Genomic DNA, 20336 nt, shown 5'->3' with positions numbered 1-20336 from the left:
TCTGTTATCTTCGCTCTCTCTGTCTATCTGTCTGTCTCTCTCTCACTCTTTCTCTCTCTCCCTCACCCTCTCACTCTCTCTCTCTCTCTCTCAATATTCCCTGTGATCTAGCACAGGAGTTGACTCTCTGTTCTCTTCCATTCACAGTCACTCTCCTCGACACTAGTACATTGGATGGTAATCTGGGCTGGTTATCAGAGCCCCCGAATGGGGTAAGTACCTGGGAATCGGGGGCTGGCCTTTACTCCGTATCTAACCCGTGCTGTACCTGCCCTGGGAGTGTTTGATGGGACACTGTAGAGGGAGCTTTACTCTGTATCTAACCCGTGCTGTATCTGACCTGGGAGTGTTTGATGGGACAGTGTAGAGGGAGCTTTACTCTGTATCTAACCTGTGCTGTACCTGCCCTGGGAGTGTTTGATGTGACAGTGTAGAGCGAGCTTTACTCTGTATCTAACCCGTGCTGTACCTGCCCTGGGAGTGTTTGATGTGACAGTGTAGAGCGTGCTTTACTCTATATCTAACCCCTGCTGAACCTGCCCTGGGAGTTGTTAGATCCGTGTGTTAATGGAGACACGGAATGCAGGAGTTGATTTAACAAGTGTTTACTGAACAAAGTCTGGAGGTGAACTAACAACACAAGACGCTACACAGGCTTATATACCCCAGTGGTCACTACTGGTACTACAGTATACAGGGGCTTCAAAAACATAGTTCCTCTTAAAGGTACATACACTACAATTCCTCCCCTTTTAGATAAATAGTACATAACATTTTAAGTAATCATTAAATAACATTTTTACAAGAACAATAATATACACATTTGCTGAAGTTAGTCAATTACAAATTCAGTCTCTCTGGAGGCTTCCTGACTCGGTCCGGATAACGCCTCGGTGGTGCAGTAGGTTCTTTTGGCAAGGTCGATTCGGCTTCAATGTCAGTGTCGGGTTCATCTGGTTCCAGTATCACCGGATCGGAGGTAGATACTATGGGTATCTCTGCTTCATCACTAGGCGTATAGAGTTGTGGTGTAGGTTGTCCTTTTTCGGATGACTCTATGATCTGGTCAGCATGGCGCCTTATTATGCTTTCTCCAATGTCCACGGTATACATCAGCAGTCCTAGTCGTGTGCAAATAGTTCCAGGCTGCCATTTCTCGGTACGGTAGTCCCGGGCCAAAACTGGTTGACCTATCTGGACGGTTCTAGTTGGCCTTTCATTCATGCTTTGAAATTGCCGGTTCTCTACGTCCCTTCTGACGTTTGGCTTGACCAAATCCAGCCGGCATCTTAGTCTTCTATTGAAAAACATCATGGCGGGGGTTTGGTTTGTAACCACATGTGTTGCATTCCTGTACACAAACAAGAAGTTATCTACCTTATGTTGTAGATTTATGTCTTCATTACCCATGGCCTTTATGGCCTTCTTGAAGGTCTGGACAAACCTTTCAGCCAATCCATTGGTGGCGGGATGGTATGGGGCGGACGTGTAGTGCTTAACCCCATTGTTTTTTAAGAACTTCCTGAATTCTTTGGATACAAATTGCGGTCCATTATCAGAACAGATCTGTTCAGGCAGCCCATTCCTGGCGAATATGGTCCTTAATACTGTGATGGTTTTTTCCATGGTGGTGGAGGACATCTTTATTACCTCTGGCCACTTGGAGTGTGCATCCACCGCGATTAAGAACATTGAGTCCATAAATGGACCAGCAAAGTCGATATGTACCCTTTGCCATGGAGATGAGGGCCACTCCCATGGATGTAGAGGGGCTTGTGGTGGGGCGTTTTGGACCTTCTGGCATCCTAGACAGCTCTTGGTCATTTCTTCGATGTCTCCATCGATACCTGGCCACCACACAAACGCTCTGGCTAAGTTCTTCATTTTCACTCCACCCAGATGCCCCTCGTGAAGCTCCTTTAGCACTCTATCCTTGAGTTTGGGTGGAATCACCACTCTGGATCCACACATCAAGGTTCCTCGGCACACTGACAGCTGTTCTCTTCTTTGCGAGAATGCTGGCAACAGTGGTTCGCCATGTGCTGGCCATCCCTTCATTGTTAAATCGTAGACTCGTGAGAGAGTCGGGTCATTTCGCGTTTCCTTTTCAATGGTAGAATTTGTCACCGGTAGACATTCCACTATGGTCGAGTGGAATATCTCCACTGGGTCCACTGTAGGCGCCTCTTCCACCGTTGGCAACGGTAGGCGCGATAACCCGTCAGCATTCCCATGCTGTTTTGTTCCTTTGTACTCTATGTCATATTGGTGTGCCCCTAGGAAAAGGGACCACCTCTGTAGCCTTTGCGCTGTCATAATGGGAACGCCCTTTTTAGGGTTGAATATGGAGACGAGGGGTTGATTGTCAGTCAACAAGGTAAATTTTTGTCCGTGTAGGTAATGGTTGAATTTCTTTACCCCCCACACCAGGCTGAGTGCCTCCCTGTCAATCTGGGCATAGTTACGCTCAGCTGAGTTCAATGAGCGTGACGCAAAAGCTATCGGCCGCTCCGAGCCATCAGGGAATCTATGCGATAATACCGCTCCCACGCCGTATGGGGATGCATCACACGCCAGTCTGATTGGCAGTGATGGGTTGTAATGAGCCAACACTTCCCTGGACGTGATCAAGCCTTTGCATTTATGGAAGGCACGTTTACAGTCTTCGCTCCATTTCCAAACTACTCCCGTTTGGAGCAGTGCGTTAAGCGGGTGCAGAACCGTCGACAAGTTTGGTAAAAATTTATGATAGTAATTTACTAATCCCAGGAACAACCTTAATTGTGAGACATTTTCAGGCGCTGGGGCCTTTACGACCGCTTCAATTTTTTCAGATGACTTATGCAACACTTCTTCGTTAATGACATGGCCACAATATGATATTTGTTTCTGGAAAAATTCGCACTTGGGGCGATTTGCTCGTAGGCCCCGTTCTCTCAGCCTCGTGAGCACCTGCTCCAAATTGGCAAGGTGCTCGTTGTCGTTTTCTCCTGTTACAAGGATGTCGTCTAGGTAGCATTGCGTCCCCGGAATCCCTTGCAGGACTTGCTCCATAGCTCTTTGCCAGATAGCCGGAGCTGATGCCACTCCAAAAACCAGTCGATTGTACTGGTACAGGCTTTTGTGTGTGTTTATCGTGAGATACTTTTTAGAGGCCTCCTCAACCTCCATCTGTAGATATGCCTGTGCCAAGTCAATTTTGGTGAAACGTTTCCCTCCGGATAGTGAGGCGAAAATATCTTCTATCCTCGGAAGAGGATACTGTACCGTGTGAAGAACCGGGTTTACAGTCACCTTGAAGTCCCCACAGATGCGAATTTTTCTCTGTTCTTCAGATTTATCATTATTCAACATTTTCTTCATGACCGGAACGATGGGTGTTGCCCACTCGCTCCAATCTACCTTGGATAACACGCCTGCTTTTTCCAAATTCTCCAGCTCTGCCTCGACGGCTGGACGAATTGCGTATGGCACCGGCCTTGCCTTAAAAAACTTGGGAATTGCCGCATCTTCCACTTTTATTGAGGCGGTGGCACCTTTCAGGGTTCCTAGTTCCTGTTGAAACACTTCTTTGGCGTTAGCCAAGATTTCTTTTAATCGTCCAGGTATGACGTCATCATCGTTTTTTTTCTTACTGGTCACCGTCAGTGCCTGAATGGAGTGCCAGTCTAAACGTATCTTTCTGATCCATTCACGTCCCAACAACGGTGGACCACCATCTTGCAGAACATATAAATACAACTTCTGTATTTCCTTGCCGTTGTATACAACAGGCACCCTTATTTTCCCTCTGGGGTATACTTTCTGCCCCTTATATGTCTTCAAGACAATGGATGTGTCTTTCAAAGGTATATGTAGAAATAGCCGCTCGTAATCCCGTCGACTCATGACGGTCAGAGCTGATCCTGTATCTAGCTCCATTTTGACTGGGGACCCCGCTATCATGAGGATAACCCAAATGGTCTGGTAATCTTCTTTGGCAATTACATTATGTAATTTGAGACAGCTTAGTCTCTTGTTTCCGGAGTCGCTATCGCTCTTCTGGTCTTTGGAGCTACTGTCCGTCATCATTTGTACCTTTCTGTACTTTTCCTTATTGACCTTTTTACTGTCAGCGGATTTCTTTCCAGATCTGCATACACGTGCAATGTGTCCCATCTTTCCGCATTGCCTGCATGCTTTGTCCTTGAACCAGCAGTCCTTCTGGTCATGGGTGGATCTGCCGCAGCGATAACATCTCTCGAAACCCCGTGTCATTTCATGGGTGCCGAAGTCCTGTGGCTTTTGCTGTATCTCTGCAGCTCCTCTTGCTGCTGCTTCGTATGATAACAGCCACACTGAAAGCCTTGTTCAGTGTTAAATCTTTCTCAGAAAGTAGTCTTTTCTGTGTTCCTTCGCTTAGGAGACCGCAGACGAATTTGTCTCGTAGAGAATCTGCCAGTCCTGCCCCGAATTGGCAGTGCTTTGACAGCTTTCGTAATTCGGTGAGGTAATCAGCGTTACTTTCATTCTTGTGCTGATTCCTCCCAAGAATTTGAATTGTTCCGCTATCAGCAGCGGTGTTGGGTTTAAGTGCTCCTGTAAGGTATCAACAATCTCATTAAAATTCTTGTCCATCGGTTTGGCTGGAGTGATCAAGTTTCATAACAGCCCGTATGTCCTTGCGCCCATCAGATTTAGAAGTACCGATGCCTTTTTATCATCTGCTACTTCATTCGCCTTGCAATATACCTCCACTCTTTCCACATATGTGGTCCAATCTTCTATATCACTATCGAAAGCAGTAATATTGCCAGTCTTCGGCATCTTGAAAATCTAAAATGGCGCTTCCCGCGCTTTTCCTCCGTCCCCGATGGATCAAAATGGCGCCTCCCGCGCTTTTCTTTCTTCCCCGCCGAGTTAAGATGGCACCTCCCGCGCTTTCCCACCGCTGCCGCTGCTGCCAACGCTGTTCTCCGCGGTTCCCGTTGCGACCTGCAGCTTTTCGCGGTATTTCTATTTTTTTAATATATCGCTTCAATAGTTTCTCCGTTACTTGGAGAACCGTTCCCGTCGTGGAGCGGACCCTCTGGGACTTTCCCCTCCCTCTGCTCGGTCCGAACGCCGACCTGCTTTGCAGCACCGGCCGCACCCGGAGTGCTCCACCCTCTCTCTTTGCTTCTGCTTCCCGACTCGCTGCCCGGCCCCGTTGCAGAGCCACGCGATCGAGCTCTAGCCCGCCGCAACCCAGGAAGGATCAGTGCACTACCTGCCACCAGCTCGTTTAGCTGGTGAAACCACAGACTGGAGACCAAGCCTGACCCTCTTTTTCGAGTTTCTTCGAGTTATTTTTTTTTCTTGCTTCTGGCTTCGACCTTCGTCTGAGGAATCGATCCCCTTGAGGTGCTGCCGAATTGCAGGTAAGTTCGTTTCTAACTCGTCGCCACTGTTAGATCCGTGTGTTAATGGAGACACGGAATGCAGGAGTTGATTTAACAAGTGTTTACTGAACAGAGTCTGGAGGTGAACTAACAACACAAGACGCTACACAGGCTTATATACCCGAGTGGTCACTACTGGTACTACAGTATACAGGGGCTTCAAAAACATAGTTCCTCTTAAAGGTACATACACTACAGGAGTGTTTGATGGGACTGTGTAGAGGGAGCTTTACTCTGTATCTAACCCATGCTGTACCTGCACTGGGAGTGTTTGATGGGACAGTGTAGACAGAGCTTTACTCTGTATTTAACCAGTGCTGCACCTGCCCTGGGAGTGTTTGATGGGACAGTGTAGAGAGAGCTTAACTCTGTATCTAACCCATGCTGTACCTGCCCTGGGAGCGTTTGATGGGACAGTGTAGAGGGAGCTTTACTCTGTATCTAACCCGTGCTGTACCTGCCCTGGGAGAGTTTGATGGGGCAGTGTAGACGGAGCTTTACTCAGTACCTAACCCCGCGCTGTACCTGCCCTGGGAGTGTTTGATGGGACAGTGTAGAGAGAGATTAACTCTGTATCTAACCCGTGATGTACCTGCCCTGGGAGTGCTTGATGGGACAATGTAGAGGGAGATTTACTTTGTATCTAACCCATGCTGTACCTGCCCTGACACTGTTTGATGGGACAGTGTAGAGGGAGCTTTAATCTGTATCTAATCCATGCTGTACCTGCCCAGGGAGTGTTTGATGGGACACTGTAGAGGGAGCTTTACTCTGTATCTAACCCGTGCTGTACCTGCCCTGGTAGTGTTTAATGGGACAGTGTAAAGGGAGATTTGCTCTGTATCTAACCCATGCTATACCTGCCCTGAAAGTGTTTGATGGGACAGTGTAGAGGGAGTTTTACTCTGTATCTAACCCGTGCTGTACCTGCCCTGGGAGTGTTTGATGGGACAGTGCAGAGGGAGCTTTTCTCTGTACCTAACACGTGCTGTACCTGCCCTGGCAGCCTTTGATGGGACAATGTAGAGGGAGTTTTACTCCGTATCTAACTCGTGCTGTACCTGCCCTGGCAGTGTTTGATGGGACAGTGTAGAGGGAGTTTTACTCCGTATCTAACTCGTGCTGTACCTGCCCTGGCAGTGTTTGATGGGACAGTGTAGAGGGAGTTTTACTCCGTATCTAACTCGTGCTGTACCTGCCCTGGCAGTGTTTGACGGGACAGTGTAGAGGGAGCTTTACTCTGCATCTAACCCGTGCTTTTCCTGCCCTGGGAGTGTAGGATGGGACAGTGTAGAGGGAGCTTTACTCTGTATCTAACTGTGGGTCTCTCGCTCTCTCTCTCCGGCAGTGGGAGCTCGCGCAGGAGATGGTGAATGGGACACCCGTCCACATGTATCGGGACTGCATGCTGAGCCCATGGGACTCCGGGGAGCACTGGCTCCGCAGCAGTTGGATTCACCGGGGCGAGGCCACACGCGTGTTCGTGGAGTTGTCGTTTACGGTGCGCGATTGCGGGAGCCTGGAGCCGGGCCCGGGCTCGGCCTGCCGCGAGACCTTCAACCTCTACTACCTGCGACGGTCAGAGACTACGGCGTGCGCTTCTCTGCCGGCGCAGTTCTCCAAGATCGGCACGCTGGCGGCGGACCAGAGCTTCACGGCCCGGGACGTGCGGGCCGGGCGGGCGCGGCTCAACGTGGAGGTGCGCTCCTTCCAGCCCGGCCCCTCTCAGGCTGGCTTCTACCTGGCGCTGCAGAACGCTGGGGCCTGCGTGGCCCTGGTGCGGGCCCGCCTCTCCTACCGGCAGTGCCCCGCCACCCGCCAGGGACTGGCCTCCTTCCCCGCCACCGTCTGCGCCCCGGCCACGCTGCTGGAAGTGGAGGGCACGTGCGGGGCCAGCTCCCTGCCCCGTGGCCGGCCCCGGCTCCACTGCGGGCCCCTGGGAAGCTGGCTGGTGGCGGTGGGCCGCTGCGTCTGCGAGGGCGGCTACCACGAGGAGGCCGGGGAATGTCGAGGTGAGTCCGTGCCGCACAGCAAGATCCCGCAGCGCCATTGCTGTTCGGTCAGCATGATCCCGGCCCCGACCGCCCATTTCACTGCCTCCCGTCTCCTTGGTAACCTCCCACACCCGTCGGATTCCAATCGGGTGCCCCCCCACCCCCCACTTCTCGCTGACAGCCATTGTTTTTTTTAAAATTCGCTTATGGAATGTGGGCATCACTGGCAAGGCCGACATTTATTGCCCATCCCTAGTTGCCCTTGAGAAGGTGTTGGGGAGCCGCCTTCTTCAACCACTGCAGTCCGTGTGGTGAAGGTCCTGCCATTGTGGCACAGAAAGATCCCATCTCCCGCCCTTGCGTCCCCCTCCCCTCCGACCTCTTCATATAATCTTCCTTTTCCAACCCTTAATCCCATTTGCCCTCTATCTGATAATCCGGTCCCTCTCTCCTCACTCCCTCCTGCCTGGCTCGAAGGCTCCCCCAGTCCAATAGCCCCTGCGTGTAAATGTTTCCCCGCTCACTTCCCCTCTTCGTAATTCCTCAACCAATCTTCCATCTGGGTCCGCCTGTGACAAGACCTACGAGCAGGGGTAGGCCATACGGCCCCTCGAGCCTGCTCCACCATTCAATAAGATAATGGCTGATCTTCGAATGGTTCGGGCTCGATGGGCCGAATGGCCTGCTACCGTGCCGTTATATACAGCATAATGTGGATAAATGCGAGGATATCCACTTTGGTGGCAAAAACAGGAAGGCAGATTATTATCTGAACGGCAATAGATTGGGAAAAGGGGAAGTGCAATGAGACCTGGGTGTCCTTGTGCACCAGTCGCTGAAGGTAAGCATGCAGGTGCAGCAGGCGGTTAAGAAGGCAAATGGTATGTTGGCCTTCATAGCGAGAGGATTCGAGTACAGGAGCAAGGATGTCTTACTGCAGTTGTACAGGGCCTTGGTGAGACCACACTTTGAGTATTGTGTGCAGTTTTGGTCACCTTATCTGAGGAAGGATGTTCTTGCCATGGAGGGAGTGCAGCGAAGATTCACCAGGCTGATACCTGGGATGGCAGGAATGACGTATGAGGAGAGATTGGGTCGATTGGGCTTATATTTGCTGGAGTTTAGATGAATGAGAGGGGATCTCATTGAAACTTATAAAATTCTAACAGGACTAGACAGACTAGATGCAGGAAGGATGTTCGCGATGGCAGGGGTTTCCAGAACCAGGGGTCACAGTCTAAGGGTAAGGGGTAAGCCATTTAGGACAGAGATGAGGAGGAATTTCTTCACCCAGAGAGTGGTGAACCTGTGGAATTCTCTGCCACAGAGGGCGGTGGAGGTCAGTTCATTAAATATATTCAAGAAAGAGTTAGATATATTTCTTAAGGCTAAAGGGATCAAGGGATATTGGGAGAAAGCAGGGACAGGGTACTGAGTTTGGATGATCAGCCATGATCTCATTGAATGGCGGAGCAGGCTCGAGGGGCCGAATGGCCTCCTCCTGCTCCTATCTTCTATGTTATGACTCTATGACGATCTCAGCTCCACTTTCCCGCCCTATCCCCATATCCCTTGATTCCCATAGCGTCCAAAAATCTATCTATCTCCGTCTTGAATGTACTTTAAGACGCTCCTGAAAAAACCTTCCCCCATTGCACTATCTCCTTTTGTGGCTCCGTGTCCTATTTTGTCTGATTGATGCTCCAGTGAAGCACCTTGGGACATTTTTTACTACATTAAAGGCGCTGTATAAATGGGAGTTTGTTACTGTTGATCTCACATCGATTTCTTCTTCTTCTTAGGCAGTCCCTCGGAACCGAGGATGACTTGCTGCCACATTAAAAATGAGTTCTCAGGTGACTGATGAGTCCAATGCAGGACCTACAGTCTCTGTCACAGGTGGGGCAGATGGTGGTTGAAGGGGGCGGGTGGGTGAGGTGCTTGGGTTGACGTGCGCTCCTTGCGCTGCCTGCGCTTGGCTTCCGCTTGCTCCCGGCGAAGAGACTCGAGGTGTTCGGCGCCTTCCCGGATGCTTCTCCTCCACTTTGTGCGGTCTTGGGCCAGGGATTCCCAGGTGTCGATGGGGATGTTACACATTTTCAAGGAGGCTTTGAGGGTGTCCTTGAAGCGTTTCCTCTGCCCACCTGGGGCTCTCTTGCCGTGTCGGAGCTCCGAGTAGAGCGCTTGTTTTGGGAGTCTCGTATCGGGCATGCGGACAATGTGACCCGTCCATCGGAGCTGATCGAGCGTGGTCAGAGCTTCGATGCTGGCCTGAGCAAGAACACTGACGTTGGTGCGCCTATCTTCCCAATGGATTTGCAGGATCTTGCAGAGGCAGCGTTGGTGGTACCTCTCCAGTGCTTTGAGGTGCCTTCAGTACATGGTCCATGTCTCTGAGGTACACAGCAGGGCGGCTATCACTACTGCTCTGTTGATCTCACAGTTCTGACGAAGGGTCTTCGACCTGAAAGGTTAACTCTGTTGCTCTCTCCACAGATGTTGTCTGACCTGCTGAGTATTTTCAGCATTTGCTGCCTTTATTTCAGATTCCCAGCACCCGCTGTATTTTGCTTTAATATCAGCCCAATCTCGCAGCTGGAGTGGGGCTGAGCCACAAACACACACACACAGAGCGGCACAGAGAGGCACAGAGAGGTGTTGGAGGAACCTGTAACTCGGGAAGCCCAATATTGACTGCATCATTCCCAAAACAGTCATTAGCACCTCCCTGTCTCCCTTTTGTTTCCACCTGTTCCCCTCCCCCACACGCCATTCCAACACTGAAGGCTGATTGCGATGAATTCCATTCCCATCTCTCTCTGAGGTGTGGCATAGGGCCTCAGGCAGCTGGTGATTGATGCAAAAAATACAGACTCACACCTGCAATAGGAGCACGAACCGAAACACTCCCAGGGCAGGTACAGCACGGGTTAGATACAGAGTAAAGCTCCCTCTACACTGTCCCATCAAACACTCCCAGGGCAGGTACAGCACGGGTTAGATACAGAGTAAAGTTCCCTCTACACTGTCCCATCAAACACTCCCAGGGCAGGTACAGCACGGGATAGATACAGAGTAAAGCTCCCTCTACACTGTCCCATCAAACACTCCCAGGGCAGGTACAGCACGGGATAGATACAGAGTAAAGCTCCCTCTACACTGTCCCATCAAACACTCCCAGGGCAGGTACAGCATGGGATAAATACAAAGAAAAGCTCCCTCTACACTGTCTCATCAAACACTCCCAGGGCAGGTACAGCACGGCATAGATACAGAGTAAAGCTCCCTCTACACAGCCCCATCAAACACTCCCAGGGCAGGTACAGCACGGGTTAGATACAGAGTAAAGCTCCCTCTACACTGTCCCCATCAAACACTCCCAGGGCAGGTACAGCACGGGGTTAGATACAGAGTAAAGCTCCCTCTACACTGTCCCATCAAACACTCCCAGGACAGGTACAGCACGGGTTAGATACAGAGTAAAGCTCCCTCTACACTGTCCCATCAAACACTCCCAGGGCAGGTACAGCACGGGTTAGATACACAGTAAATCTCCATCTAAACTGTCTCATCAAACACTCCCAGGGCAGGTACAGCACGGGTTAGATACAGAGTAAAGCTCCCTCGACACTGTCCCATCAAACACTCCCAGGGCAGGTACACCATGGGTTAGATAGAGAGTAAAGCTCCCTCTACACTGTCCCATCAAACACCCCCAGGGCAGGTACAGCACAGGTTAGATACAGCGTAAAGCTCCCTCTACACTATCCCATCAAACACTCCCAGGGCAGGTAGAGCACGGGTTAGATACAGAGTAAAGCTCCCTCTACACTGCCCCATCAAACACTCCCAGGGCAGGTAGAGCACGGGTTAGATACAGAGTAAAGCTCCCTCTACACTGTCCCATCAAACACTCCCAGGGCAGGTACAGCACGGGTTAGATACAGAGTAAAGCTCCCTCTACACTGCCCCATCAAACACACCCAGGGCAGGTACAGCACGGGTTAGATACAGAGTAAAGCTCCCTCTACACTGTCCCATCAAACACTCGCAGGGCAGGTACAGCACAGGTTAGATACAGAGTAAAGCGCCCTCTATACTGTCCCATCAAACCCTCCCAGGGCAGATACAGCACGGGTTAGATACAGTGTAAACCTCCCTCTACACTGTCCCATCAACACTCCCAGGGCAGGTACAGCACAGGGTAGAACTGAGTAAAGCTCCCTCTACACTGTCCCATTCAACACTCCCAGGGCAAGTACAGGACGGGTTAGATACAGAGTAAAGCTCCCTCTCAACTGTCCCATCAAACACTCCCAGGGCAGGTACAGCACGGGTTAGATACAGAGTAAATCTCCCTCTACACTGTCCCATCAAACACTCCCAGGGCAGGTACAGCACGGGTTAGATACAGAGTAAAGCTCCTCTACACTGCCCCATCAATCACTCCCAGGGCAGGTAGAGCACGGGTTAGATACAGAGTAAAGCTCCCTCTACACTGTCCCATCAAACACTCCCAGGGCAGGTACAGCACGGGTTAGATACAGAGTAAAGCTCCCTCTACACTGCCCCATCAAACACACCCAGGGCAGGTACAGCACGGGTTAGATACAGAGTAAAGCTCCCTCTACACTGTCCCATCAAACACTCCCAGGGCAGGTACAGCACAGGTTAGATACAGAGTAAAGCGCCCTCTATACTGTCCCATCAAACCCTCCCAGGGCAGATACAGCACGGGTTAGATACAGTGTAAACCTCCCTCTACACTGTCCCATCAACACTCCCAGGGCAGGTACAGCACAGGGTAGAACTGAGTAAAGCTCCCTCTACACTGTCCCATTCAACACTCCCAGGGCAAGTACAGGACGGGTTAGATACAGAGTAAAGCTCCCTCTCAACTGTCCCATCAAACACTCCCAGGGCAGGTACAGCACGGGTTAGATACAGAGTAAATCTCCCTCTACACTGTCCCATCAAACACTCCCAGGGCAGGTACAGCACGGGTTAGATACAGAGTAAATCTCCCTCTAAACTGTCTCATCAAACACTCCCAGGGCAGGTACAGCACGGGTTAGATACAGAGTAAAGCTCCCTCTACACTGTCCCATCAAACACTCCCAGGGCAGGTACAGCACGGGTTAGATACAGAGTAAAGCTCCCTCTACACTGTCCCATCAAACACTCCCAGGGCAGGTACAGCACGGGTTAGATACAGAGTAAAGCTCCCTCTACACTGTCCCATCAAACACTCCCAGGGAAGGTACAGCACGGGTTAGATACAGAGTAAATCTCCCTCTAAACTGTCTCATCAAACACTCCCAGGGCAGGTACAGCACGGGTTAGATACAGAAAAAAGCTCCCTCTACACTGTCTCATCAAACACACCCAGGACAGGTACAGCACGGGTTAGATACAGCGTAAAGCTCCCTCGACACTATCCCATCAAACACTCCCAGGGCAGGTAGAGCACGGGTTAGATACAGAGTAAAGCTCCCTCTACACTGTCCCATCAAACACTCCCAGGGCAGGTAGAGCACGGGTTAGATACAGAGTAAACGTCCCTCTACACTGTCCCATCAACACTCCCAGGGCAGGTACAGCACAGGGTAGAACTGAGTAAAGCTCCCTCTACACTGTCCCATCAAACACTCCCAGGGCAGGTACAGCACGGGTTAGATACAGTGTAAAGCTCCCTCTACACTGTCCCATCAAACACTCCTAGGGCAGGTAGAGCACGGGTTAGATACAGAGTAAATTTCTATCTACACTGCCCTATCAAAGACTAACAGGGCAGGTAAAGCATGGGTTATATAGAGAGTAAAGCTCCCTCTACCCAGTCCAATCAAACTCTCCCAGGACAGGTACAGCATGGATTAGATACAGAGTAAAGCTCCCTCTACACTGCCCCATCAAACACTCCCAGGGCAGGTACAGCACGGGTTAGATACAGAGTAAAGCTCCCTCTACACTGTCCCATCAAACACTCCCAGGGCAGGTACAGCACGGGTTAGATACAGAGTAAAGCTCCCTCTACACTGTCGCATCAAACACTCCCAGGGCAGGTACAGCACGGGTTAGATACTGAGTAAAGCTCCGTCTACACTGCCCCATCAAACACACCCAGGGCAGGTACAGCACGGGTTAGATACAGAGTAAGCTCCCTCTACACTATCCCATCAAACACTCCCAGGGCAGGTACAGCACGGGTTAGAGACAGACTAACGCTCCCTCTACACTGTCCCATCAAACACTCCCAGGGCACGTTGTGCATGGGTTAGATACAGAGTAAAGCTCCCTCTACACTGTCCCATCAAATACTCCCAGGGCAGGTACAGCACGGGTTAGATACAGAGTAAAGCTCCCTCTACACCGTCCCCTCAAACACTCCATGGGCAGATACTGCACGGGTTAGATACAGAGTAAAGCTCCCGCTACACTGTCCCATCAAAAACTCCCAGGGCAGGTACAGTATGGGTTAGATACAGAGTTAAGCTCCCTCTACACTGTCCCATCAAACACTCCCAGGGCATGTACAGTATGGGTTAGATACAGAGTTAAGCTCCCTCTACACTGTCCCATCAAAAACTCCCAGGGCAGGTACAGTATGGGTTAGATATAGAGTAAAGCTCCCACTACACTGTCCCATCAAACACTCCCAGGTCAGGTACAGCACGGGTTAGATACAGAGTAAAGCTCCCTCTACACTGTCCCATCAAACACTCCCAGGGCAGGTACAGCACGGGTTAGATACAGAGGAAAGTTCCCTCTGCACTGTCCCATCAAACACTCCCAGGGCAGGTACAGCACGGGGTTAGATACAGAGTAAAGCTCCCTCCACACTGTCCCATCAAACATGCCAGGGCAGTAACAGCACGGGTTAGATACAGAGCAAAGCTCCCTCTACACTGTCCCATCAAACACTCCCAGGGCAGGTACAGCACCGGTTAGATGCAGAGTAAAGCTCCCTCTATACTGCCCCATCAAACACTCCCAAGGCAGCTACAGCACGGGTTAGATACAGAGTAAAGCTCCCTCTAAACTGTACCCTCAAACCCTCCCAGGGCAGGTACAGCACGGGTTAGATATAGGTTAAAGCTCCCTCTACACTGTCCCATCAAACCCTCCCAGGGCAGATACAGCACGGGTTAGATACAGTGTAAACCTCCCTCTACACTGTCCCATCAACACTCCCAGGGCAGGTACAGCACAGGGTAGAACTGAGAAAAGCTCCCTCTACACTGTCCCATTCAACACTCCCAGGGCAAGTACAGGACGGGTTAGATACAGAGTAAAGCTCCCTCTCAACTGTCCCATCAAACTCTCCCAGGGCAGGTACAGCACGGGGTTAGATACAGAGTAAAGCTCCATCTACATGGTCCCCTCAAACACTCCCAGGGCAGGTACAGCACGTGTTAGATACAGAGTAACCCACCCTCTACACAGTCCCGTCAAACACGCCCAGGGCAGGTACAGCACAGGGTTAGATACAGAGTAAATCTCCCTCTACACTGTCCCATCAAACACTGCCAGGGCAGGTACAGCATGGGTTGGATACAGAGTAATGCTCCCTCTACACTGTCCCATCAAACACTCCCAGGGCAGGTACATCATGGGATATATACAGAGTAAACTCCCTCTACACTGTCCCATCAAACACTCCTAGGGCAGGTACAGCACGGTGCTAGATACAGAGTAAAGCTCCCTCTACACTGCCCCATCAAACGCTCCCAGGGCAGGTACAGCACGGGTTAGATACAGAGTAAAGCTCCCTCTACACTGTCCCATCAAACACTCCCAGGGCAGGTACAGCATGGGTAAGATACAGAGTAAAGCTCCCTCTACACTGTCCCATCAAACACTCCCAGGGCAGGTACAGCACGGGTTAGATACAGAGTAAAGCTCCCTCTACACTGTCCCATCAAACACTCCCAGGGCAGGTACAGCACAGGGTTAGATACAGAGTAAAGCTCCCTCTACACTGTCCCATCAAACACTCCCAGGGCAGGTACAGCACGGGTTAGATACAGAGTAAATCTCCCTCTACACTGTCCCATCAAACACTCCCAGGGCAGATACAGCACGGGTTAGATACAGAGTAAAGCTCCCTCTACACTGCCCCATCAAACACTCCCAGGGCAGGTAGAGCACGGGTTAGATACAGAGTAAAGCTCCCTCTACACTGTCCCATCAAACACTCCCAGGGCAGGTACAGCACGGGTTAGATACAGAGTAAAGCTCCCTCTACACTGCCCCATCAAACACACCCAGGGCAGGTACAGCACGGGTTAGATACAGAGTAAAGCTCCCTCTACACTGTCCCATCAAACACTCCCAGGGCAGGTACAGCACAGGTTAGATACAGAGTAAAGCGCCCTCTATACTGTCCCATCAAACCCTCCCAGGGCAGATACAGCACGGGTTAGATACAGTGTAAACCTCCCTCTACACTGTCCCATCAACACTCCCAGGGCAGGTACAGCACAGGGTAGAACTGAGTAAAGCTCCCTCTACACTGTCCCATTCAACACTCCCAGGGCAAGTACAGGACGGGTTAGATACAGAGTAAAGCTCCCTCTCAACTGTCCCATCAAACACTCCCAGGGCAGGTACAGCACGGGTTAGATACAGAGTAAATCTCCCTCTACACTGTCCCATCAAACACTCCCAGGGCAGGTACAGCACGGGTTAGATACAGAGTAAATCTCCCTCTAAACTGTCTCATCAAACACTCCCAGGGCAGGTACAGCACGGGTTAGATACAGAGTAAAGCTCCCTCTACACTGTCCCATCAAACACTCCCAGGGCAGGTACAGCACGGGTTAGATACAGAGTAAAGCTCCCTCTACACTGTCCCATCAAACACTCCCAGGGCAGGTACAGCACGGGTTAGATACAGAGTAAAGCTCCCTCTACACTGTCCCATCAAACACTCCCAGGGAAGGTACAGCACGGGTTAGATACAGAGTAAATCTCCCTCTAAACTGTCTCATCAAACACTCCCAGGGCAGGTACAGCACGGGTTAGATACAGAGAAAAGCTCCCTCTACACTGTCTCATCAAACACACCCAGGACAGGTACAGCACGGGTTAGATACAGCGTAAAGCTCCCTCGACACTATCCCATCAAACACTCCCAGGGCAGGTAGAGCACGGGTTAGATACAGAGTAAAGCTCCCTCTACACTGTCCCATCAAACACTCCCAGGGCAGGTAGAGCACGGGTTAGATACAGAGTAAACGTCCCTCTACACTGTCCCATCAACACTCCCAGGGCAGGTACAGCACAGGGTAGAACTGAGTAAAGCTCCCTCTACACTGTCCCATCAAACACTCCCAGGGCAGGTACAGCACGGGTTAGATACAGTGTAAAGCTCCCTCTACACTGTCCCATCAAACACTCCTAGGGCAGGTAGAGCACGGGTTAGATACAGAGTAAATTTCTATCTACACTGCCCTATCAAAGACTAACAGGGCAGGTAAAGCATGGGTTATATAGAGAGTAAAGCTCCCTCTACCCAGTCCAATCAAACTCTCCCAGGACAGGTACAGCATGGATTAGATACAGAGTAAAGCTCCCTCTACACTGCCCCATCAAACACTCCCAGGGCAGGTACAGCACGGGTTAGATACAGAGTAAAGCTCCCTCTACACTGTCCCATCAAACACTCCCAGGGCAGGTACAGCACGGGTTAGATACAGAGTAAAGCTCCCTCTACACTGTCGCATCAAACACTCCCAGGGCAGGTACAGCACGGGTTAGATACTGAGTAAAGCTCCGTCTACACTGCCCCATCAAACACACCCAGGGCAGGTACAGCACGGGTTAGATACAGAGTAAGCTCCCTCTACACTATCCCATCAAACACTCCCAGGGCAGGTACAGCACGGGTTAGAGACAGACTAACGCTCCCTCTACACTGTCCCATCAAACACTCCCAGGGCACGTTGTGCATGGGTTAGATACAGAGTAAAGCTCCCTCTACACTGTCCCATCAAATACTCCCAGGGCAGGTACAGCACGGGTTAGATACAGAGTAAAGCTCCCTCTACACCGTCCCCTCAAACACTCCATGGGCAGATACTGCACGGGTTAGATACAGAGTAAAGCTCCCGCTACACTGTCCCATCAAAAACTCCCAGGGCAGGTACAGTATGGGTTAGATACAGAGTTAAGCTCCCTCTACACTGTCCCATCAAACACTCCCAGGGCATGTACAGTATGGGTTAGATACAGAGTTAAGCTCCCTCTACACTGTCCCATCAAAAACTCCCAGGGCAGGTACAGTATGGGTTAGATATAGAGTAAAGCTCCCACTACACTGTCCCATCAAACACTCCCAGGTCAGGTACAGCACGGGTTAGATACAGAGTAAAGCTCCCTCTACACTGTCCCATCAAACACTCCCAGGGCAGGTACAGCACGGGTTAGATACAGAGGAAAGTTCCCTCTGCACTGTCCCATCAAACACTCCCAGGGCAGGTACAGCACGGGGTTAGATACAGAGTAAAGCTCCCTCCACACTGTCCCATCAAACATCCCAGGGCAGTAACAGCACGGGTTAGATACAGAGCAAAGCTCCCTCTACACTGTCCCATCAAACACTCCCAGGGCAGGTACAGCACCGGTTAGATGCAGAGTAAAGCTCCCTCTATACTGCCCCATCAAACACTCCCAAGGCAGCTACAGCACGGGTTAGATACAGAGTAAAGCTCCCTCTAAACTGTACCCTCAAACCCTCCCAGGGCAGGTACAGCACGGGTTAGATATAGGTTAAAGCTCCCTCTACACTGTCCCATCAAACCCTCCCAGGGCAGATACAGCACGGGTTAGATACAGTGTAAACCTCCCTCTACACTGTCCCATCAACACTCCCAGGGCAGGTACAGCACAGGGTAGAACTGAGAAAAGCTCCCTCTACACTGTCCCATTCAACACTCCCAGGGCAAGTACAGGACGGGTTAGATACAGAGTAAAGCTCCCTCTCAACTGTCCCATCAAACTCTCCCAGGGCAGGTACAGCACGGGGTTAGATACAGAGTAAAGCTCCATCTACATGGTCCCCTCAAACACTCCCAGGGCAGGTACAGCACGTGTTAGATACTGAGTAACCCACCCTCTACACAGTCCCGTCAAACACGCCCAGGGCAGGTACAGCACGGGGTTAGATACAGAGTAAATCTCCCTCTACACTGTCCCATCAAACACTGCCAGGGCAGGTACAGCATGGGTTGGATACAGAGTAATGCTCCCTCTACACTGTCCCATCAAACACTCCCAGGGCAGGTACATCATGGGATATATACAGAGTAAACTCCCTCTACACTGTCCCATCAAACACTCCTAGGGCAGGTACAGCACGGTGCTAGATACAGAGTAAAGCTCCCTCTACACTGCCCCATCAAACACTCCCAGGGCAGGTACAGCACGGGTTAGATACAGAGTAAATCTCCCTCTACACTGTCCCATCAAACACTCCCAGGGCAGGTACAGCACGGGTTAGATACAGAGTAAAGCTCCCTCTACACTGTCCCATCAAACACTCCCAGGGCAGGTACAGCACGGGTTAGATACAGAGTAAAGCTCTCTCTACACTGTCCCATCAAACACTCCCAGGGCAATGACAGCAAGGAGTTAGATACAGAGTAAAGCTCCCTCTGCACTGTCCCATCAAACACTGCCAGGGCAGGTACAGCACGGGTTAGATACAGAGTAAAGCTCCCTCGACACTGTCCCATCAAACACTCCCAGGGCAGGTACAGCACGGGTTAGATACAGAGTAAATCTCCCTCTACACTGTCCCATCAAACACTCCCAGGGCAGGTACAGCACGGGTTAGATACAGAGTAAATCTCCCTCTAAACTGTCTCATCAAACACTCCCAGGGCAGGTACAGCACGAGTTAGATACAGAGTAAAGCTCCCTCTACACTGTCCCATCAAACACTCCCAGGGCAGGTACAGCACGGGTTAGATACAGAGTAAAGCTCCCTCTACACTGTCCCATCAAACACTCCCAGGGCAGGTACAGCACGGGTTAGATACAGAGTAAAGCTCCCTCTACACTGTCCCATCAAACACTCCCAGGGAAGGTACAGCACGGGTTAGATACAGAGTAAATCTCCCTCTAAACTGTCTCATCAAACACTCCCAGGGCAGGTACAGCACGGGTTAGATACAGAGAAAAGCTCCCTCTACACTGTCTCATCAAACACACCCAGGACAGGTACAGCACGGGTTAGATACAGCGTAAAGCTCCCTCGACACTATCCCATCAAACACTCCCAGGGCAGGTAGAGCACGGGTTAGATACAGAGTAAAGCTCCCTCTACACTGTCCCATCAAACACTCCCAGGGCAGGTAGAGCACGGGTTAGATACAGAGTAAACGTCCCTCTACACTGTCCCATCAACACTCCCAGGGCAGGTACAGCACAGGGTAGAACTGAGTAAAGCTCCCTCTACACTGTCCCATCAAACACTCCCAGGGCAGGTACAGCACGGGTTAGATACAGTGTAAAGCTCCCTCTACACTGTCCCATCAAACACTCCTAGGGCAGGTAGAGCACGGGTTAGATACAGAGTAAATTTCTATCTACACTGCCCTATCAAAGACTAACAGGGCAGGTAAAGCATGGGTTATATAGAGAGTAAAGCTCCCTCTACCCAGTCCAATCAAACTCTCCCAGGACAGGTACAGCATGGATTAGAGACAGAGTAAAGCTCCCTCTACACTGCCCCATCAAACACTCCCAGGGCAGGTACAGCACGGGTTAGATACAGAGTAAAGCTCCCTCTACACTGTCCCATCAAACACTCCCAGGGCAGGTACAGCACGGGTTAGATACAGAGTAAAGCTCCCTCTACACTGTCGCATCAAACACTCCCAGGGCAGGTACAGCACGGGTTAGATACTGAGTAAAGCTC

The 20336-nt window shown here is 51.0% G+C and overlaps 1 protein-coding gene across 4 annotated transcripts in view; it reads left to right on the top strand.

The window, feature by feature from the left end:
* The window catches only part of LOC147091405 (ephrin type-A receptor 1-like), a 121410-nt gene that overhangs the window by 4347 nt on the left and 96727 nt on the right, over positions 1 to 20336 (top strand). For all 4 annotated transcript variants that reach the window (XR_015075202.1, XM_085976763.1, XM_085976762.1 and 1 more), the window contains exons 2-3: positions 148 to 212; positions 6769 to 7432. Coding sequence is in view for 3 of the 4 variants with exons in the window: in XM_085976763.1 (XP_085832889.1) it covers positions 148 to 212; positions 6769 to 7432 (729 nt within the window). In the remaining variant the exon portion in view is untranslated. The remainder of the gene's footprint in view (positions 1 to 147; positions 213 to 6768; positions 7433 to 20336) is intronic.

This window comes from Somniosus microcephalus, unplaced genomic scaffold (assembly GCF_052327205.1).
Source record: "Somniosus microcephalus isolate GS21.2 unplaced genomic scaffold, FLI_Smic_1.0 unresolved_chr3, whole genome shotgun sequence".
NCBI classification, from domain to species: Eukaryota; Metazoa; Chordata; class Chondrichthyes; order Squaliformes; family Somniosidae; genus Somniosus; species Somniosus microcephalus.
The sequence above is the reverse complement of the archived record's forward strand: the minus strand, read 5'-3'. Positions and strand labels throughout refer to the sequence as shown.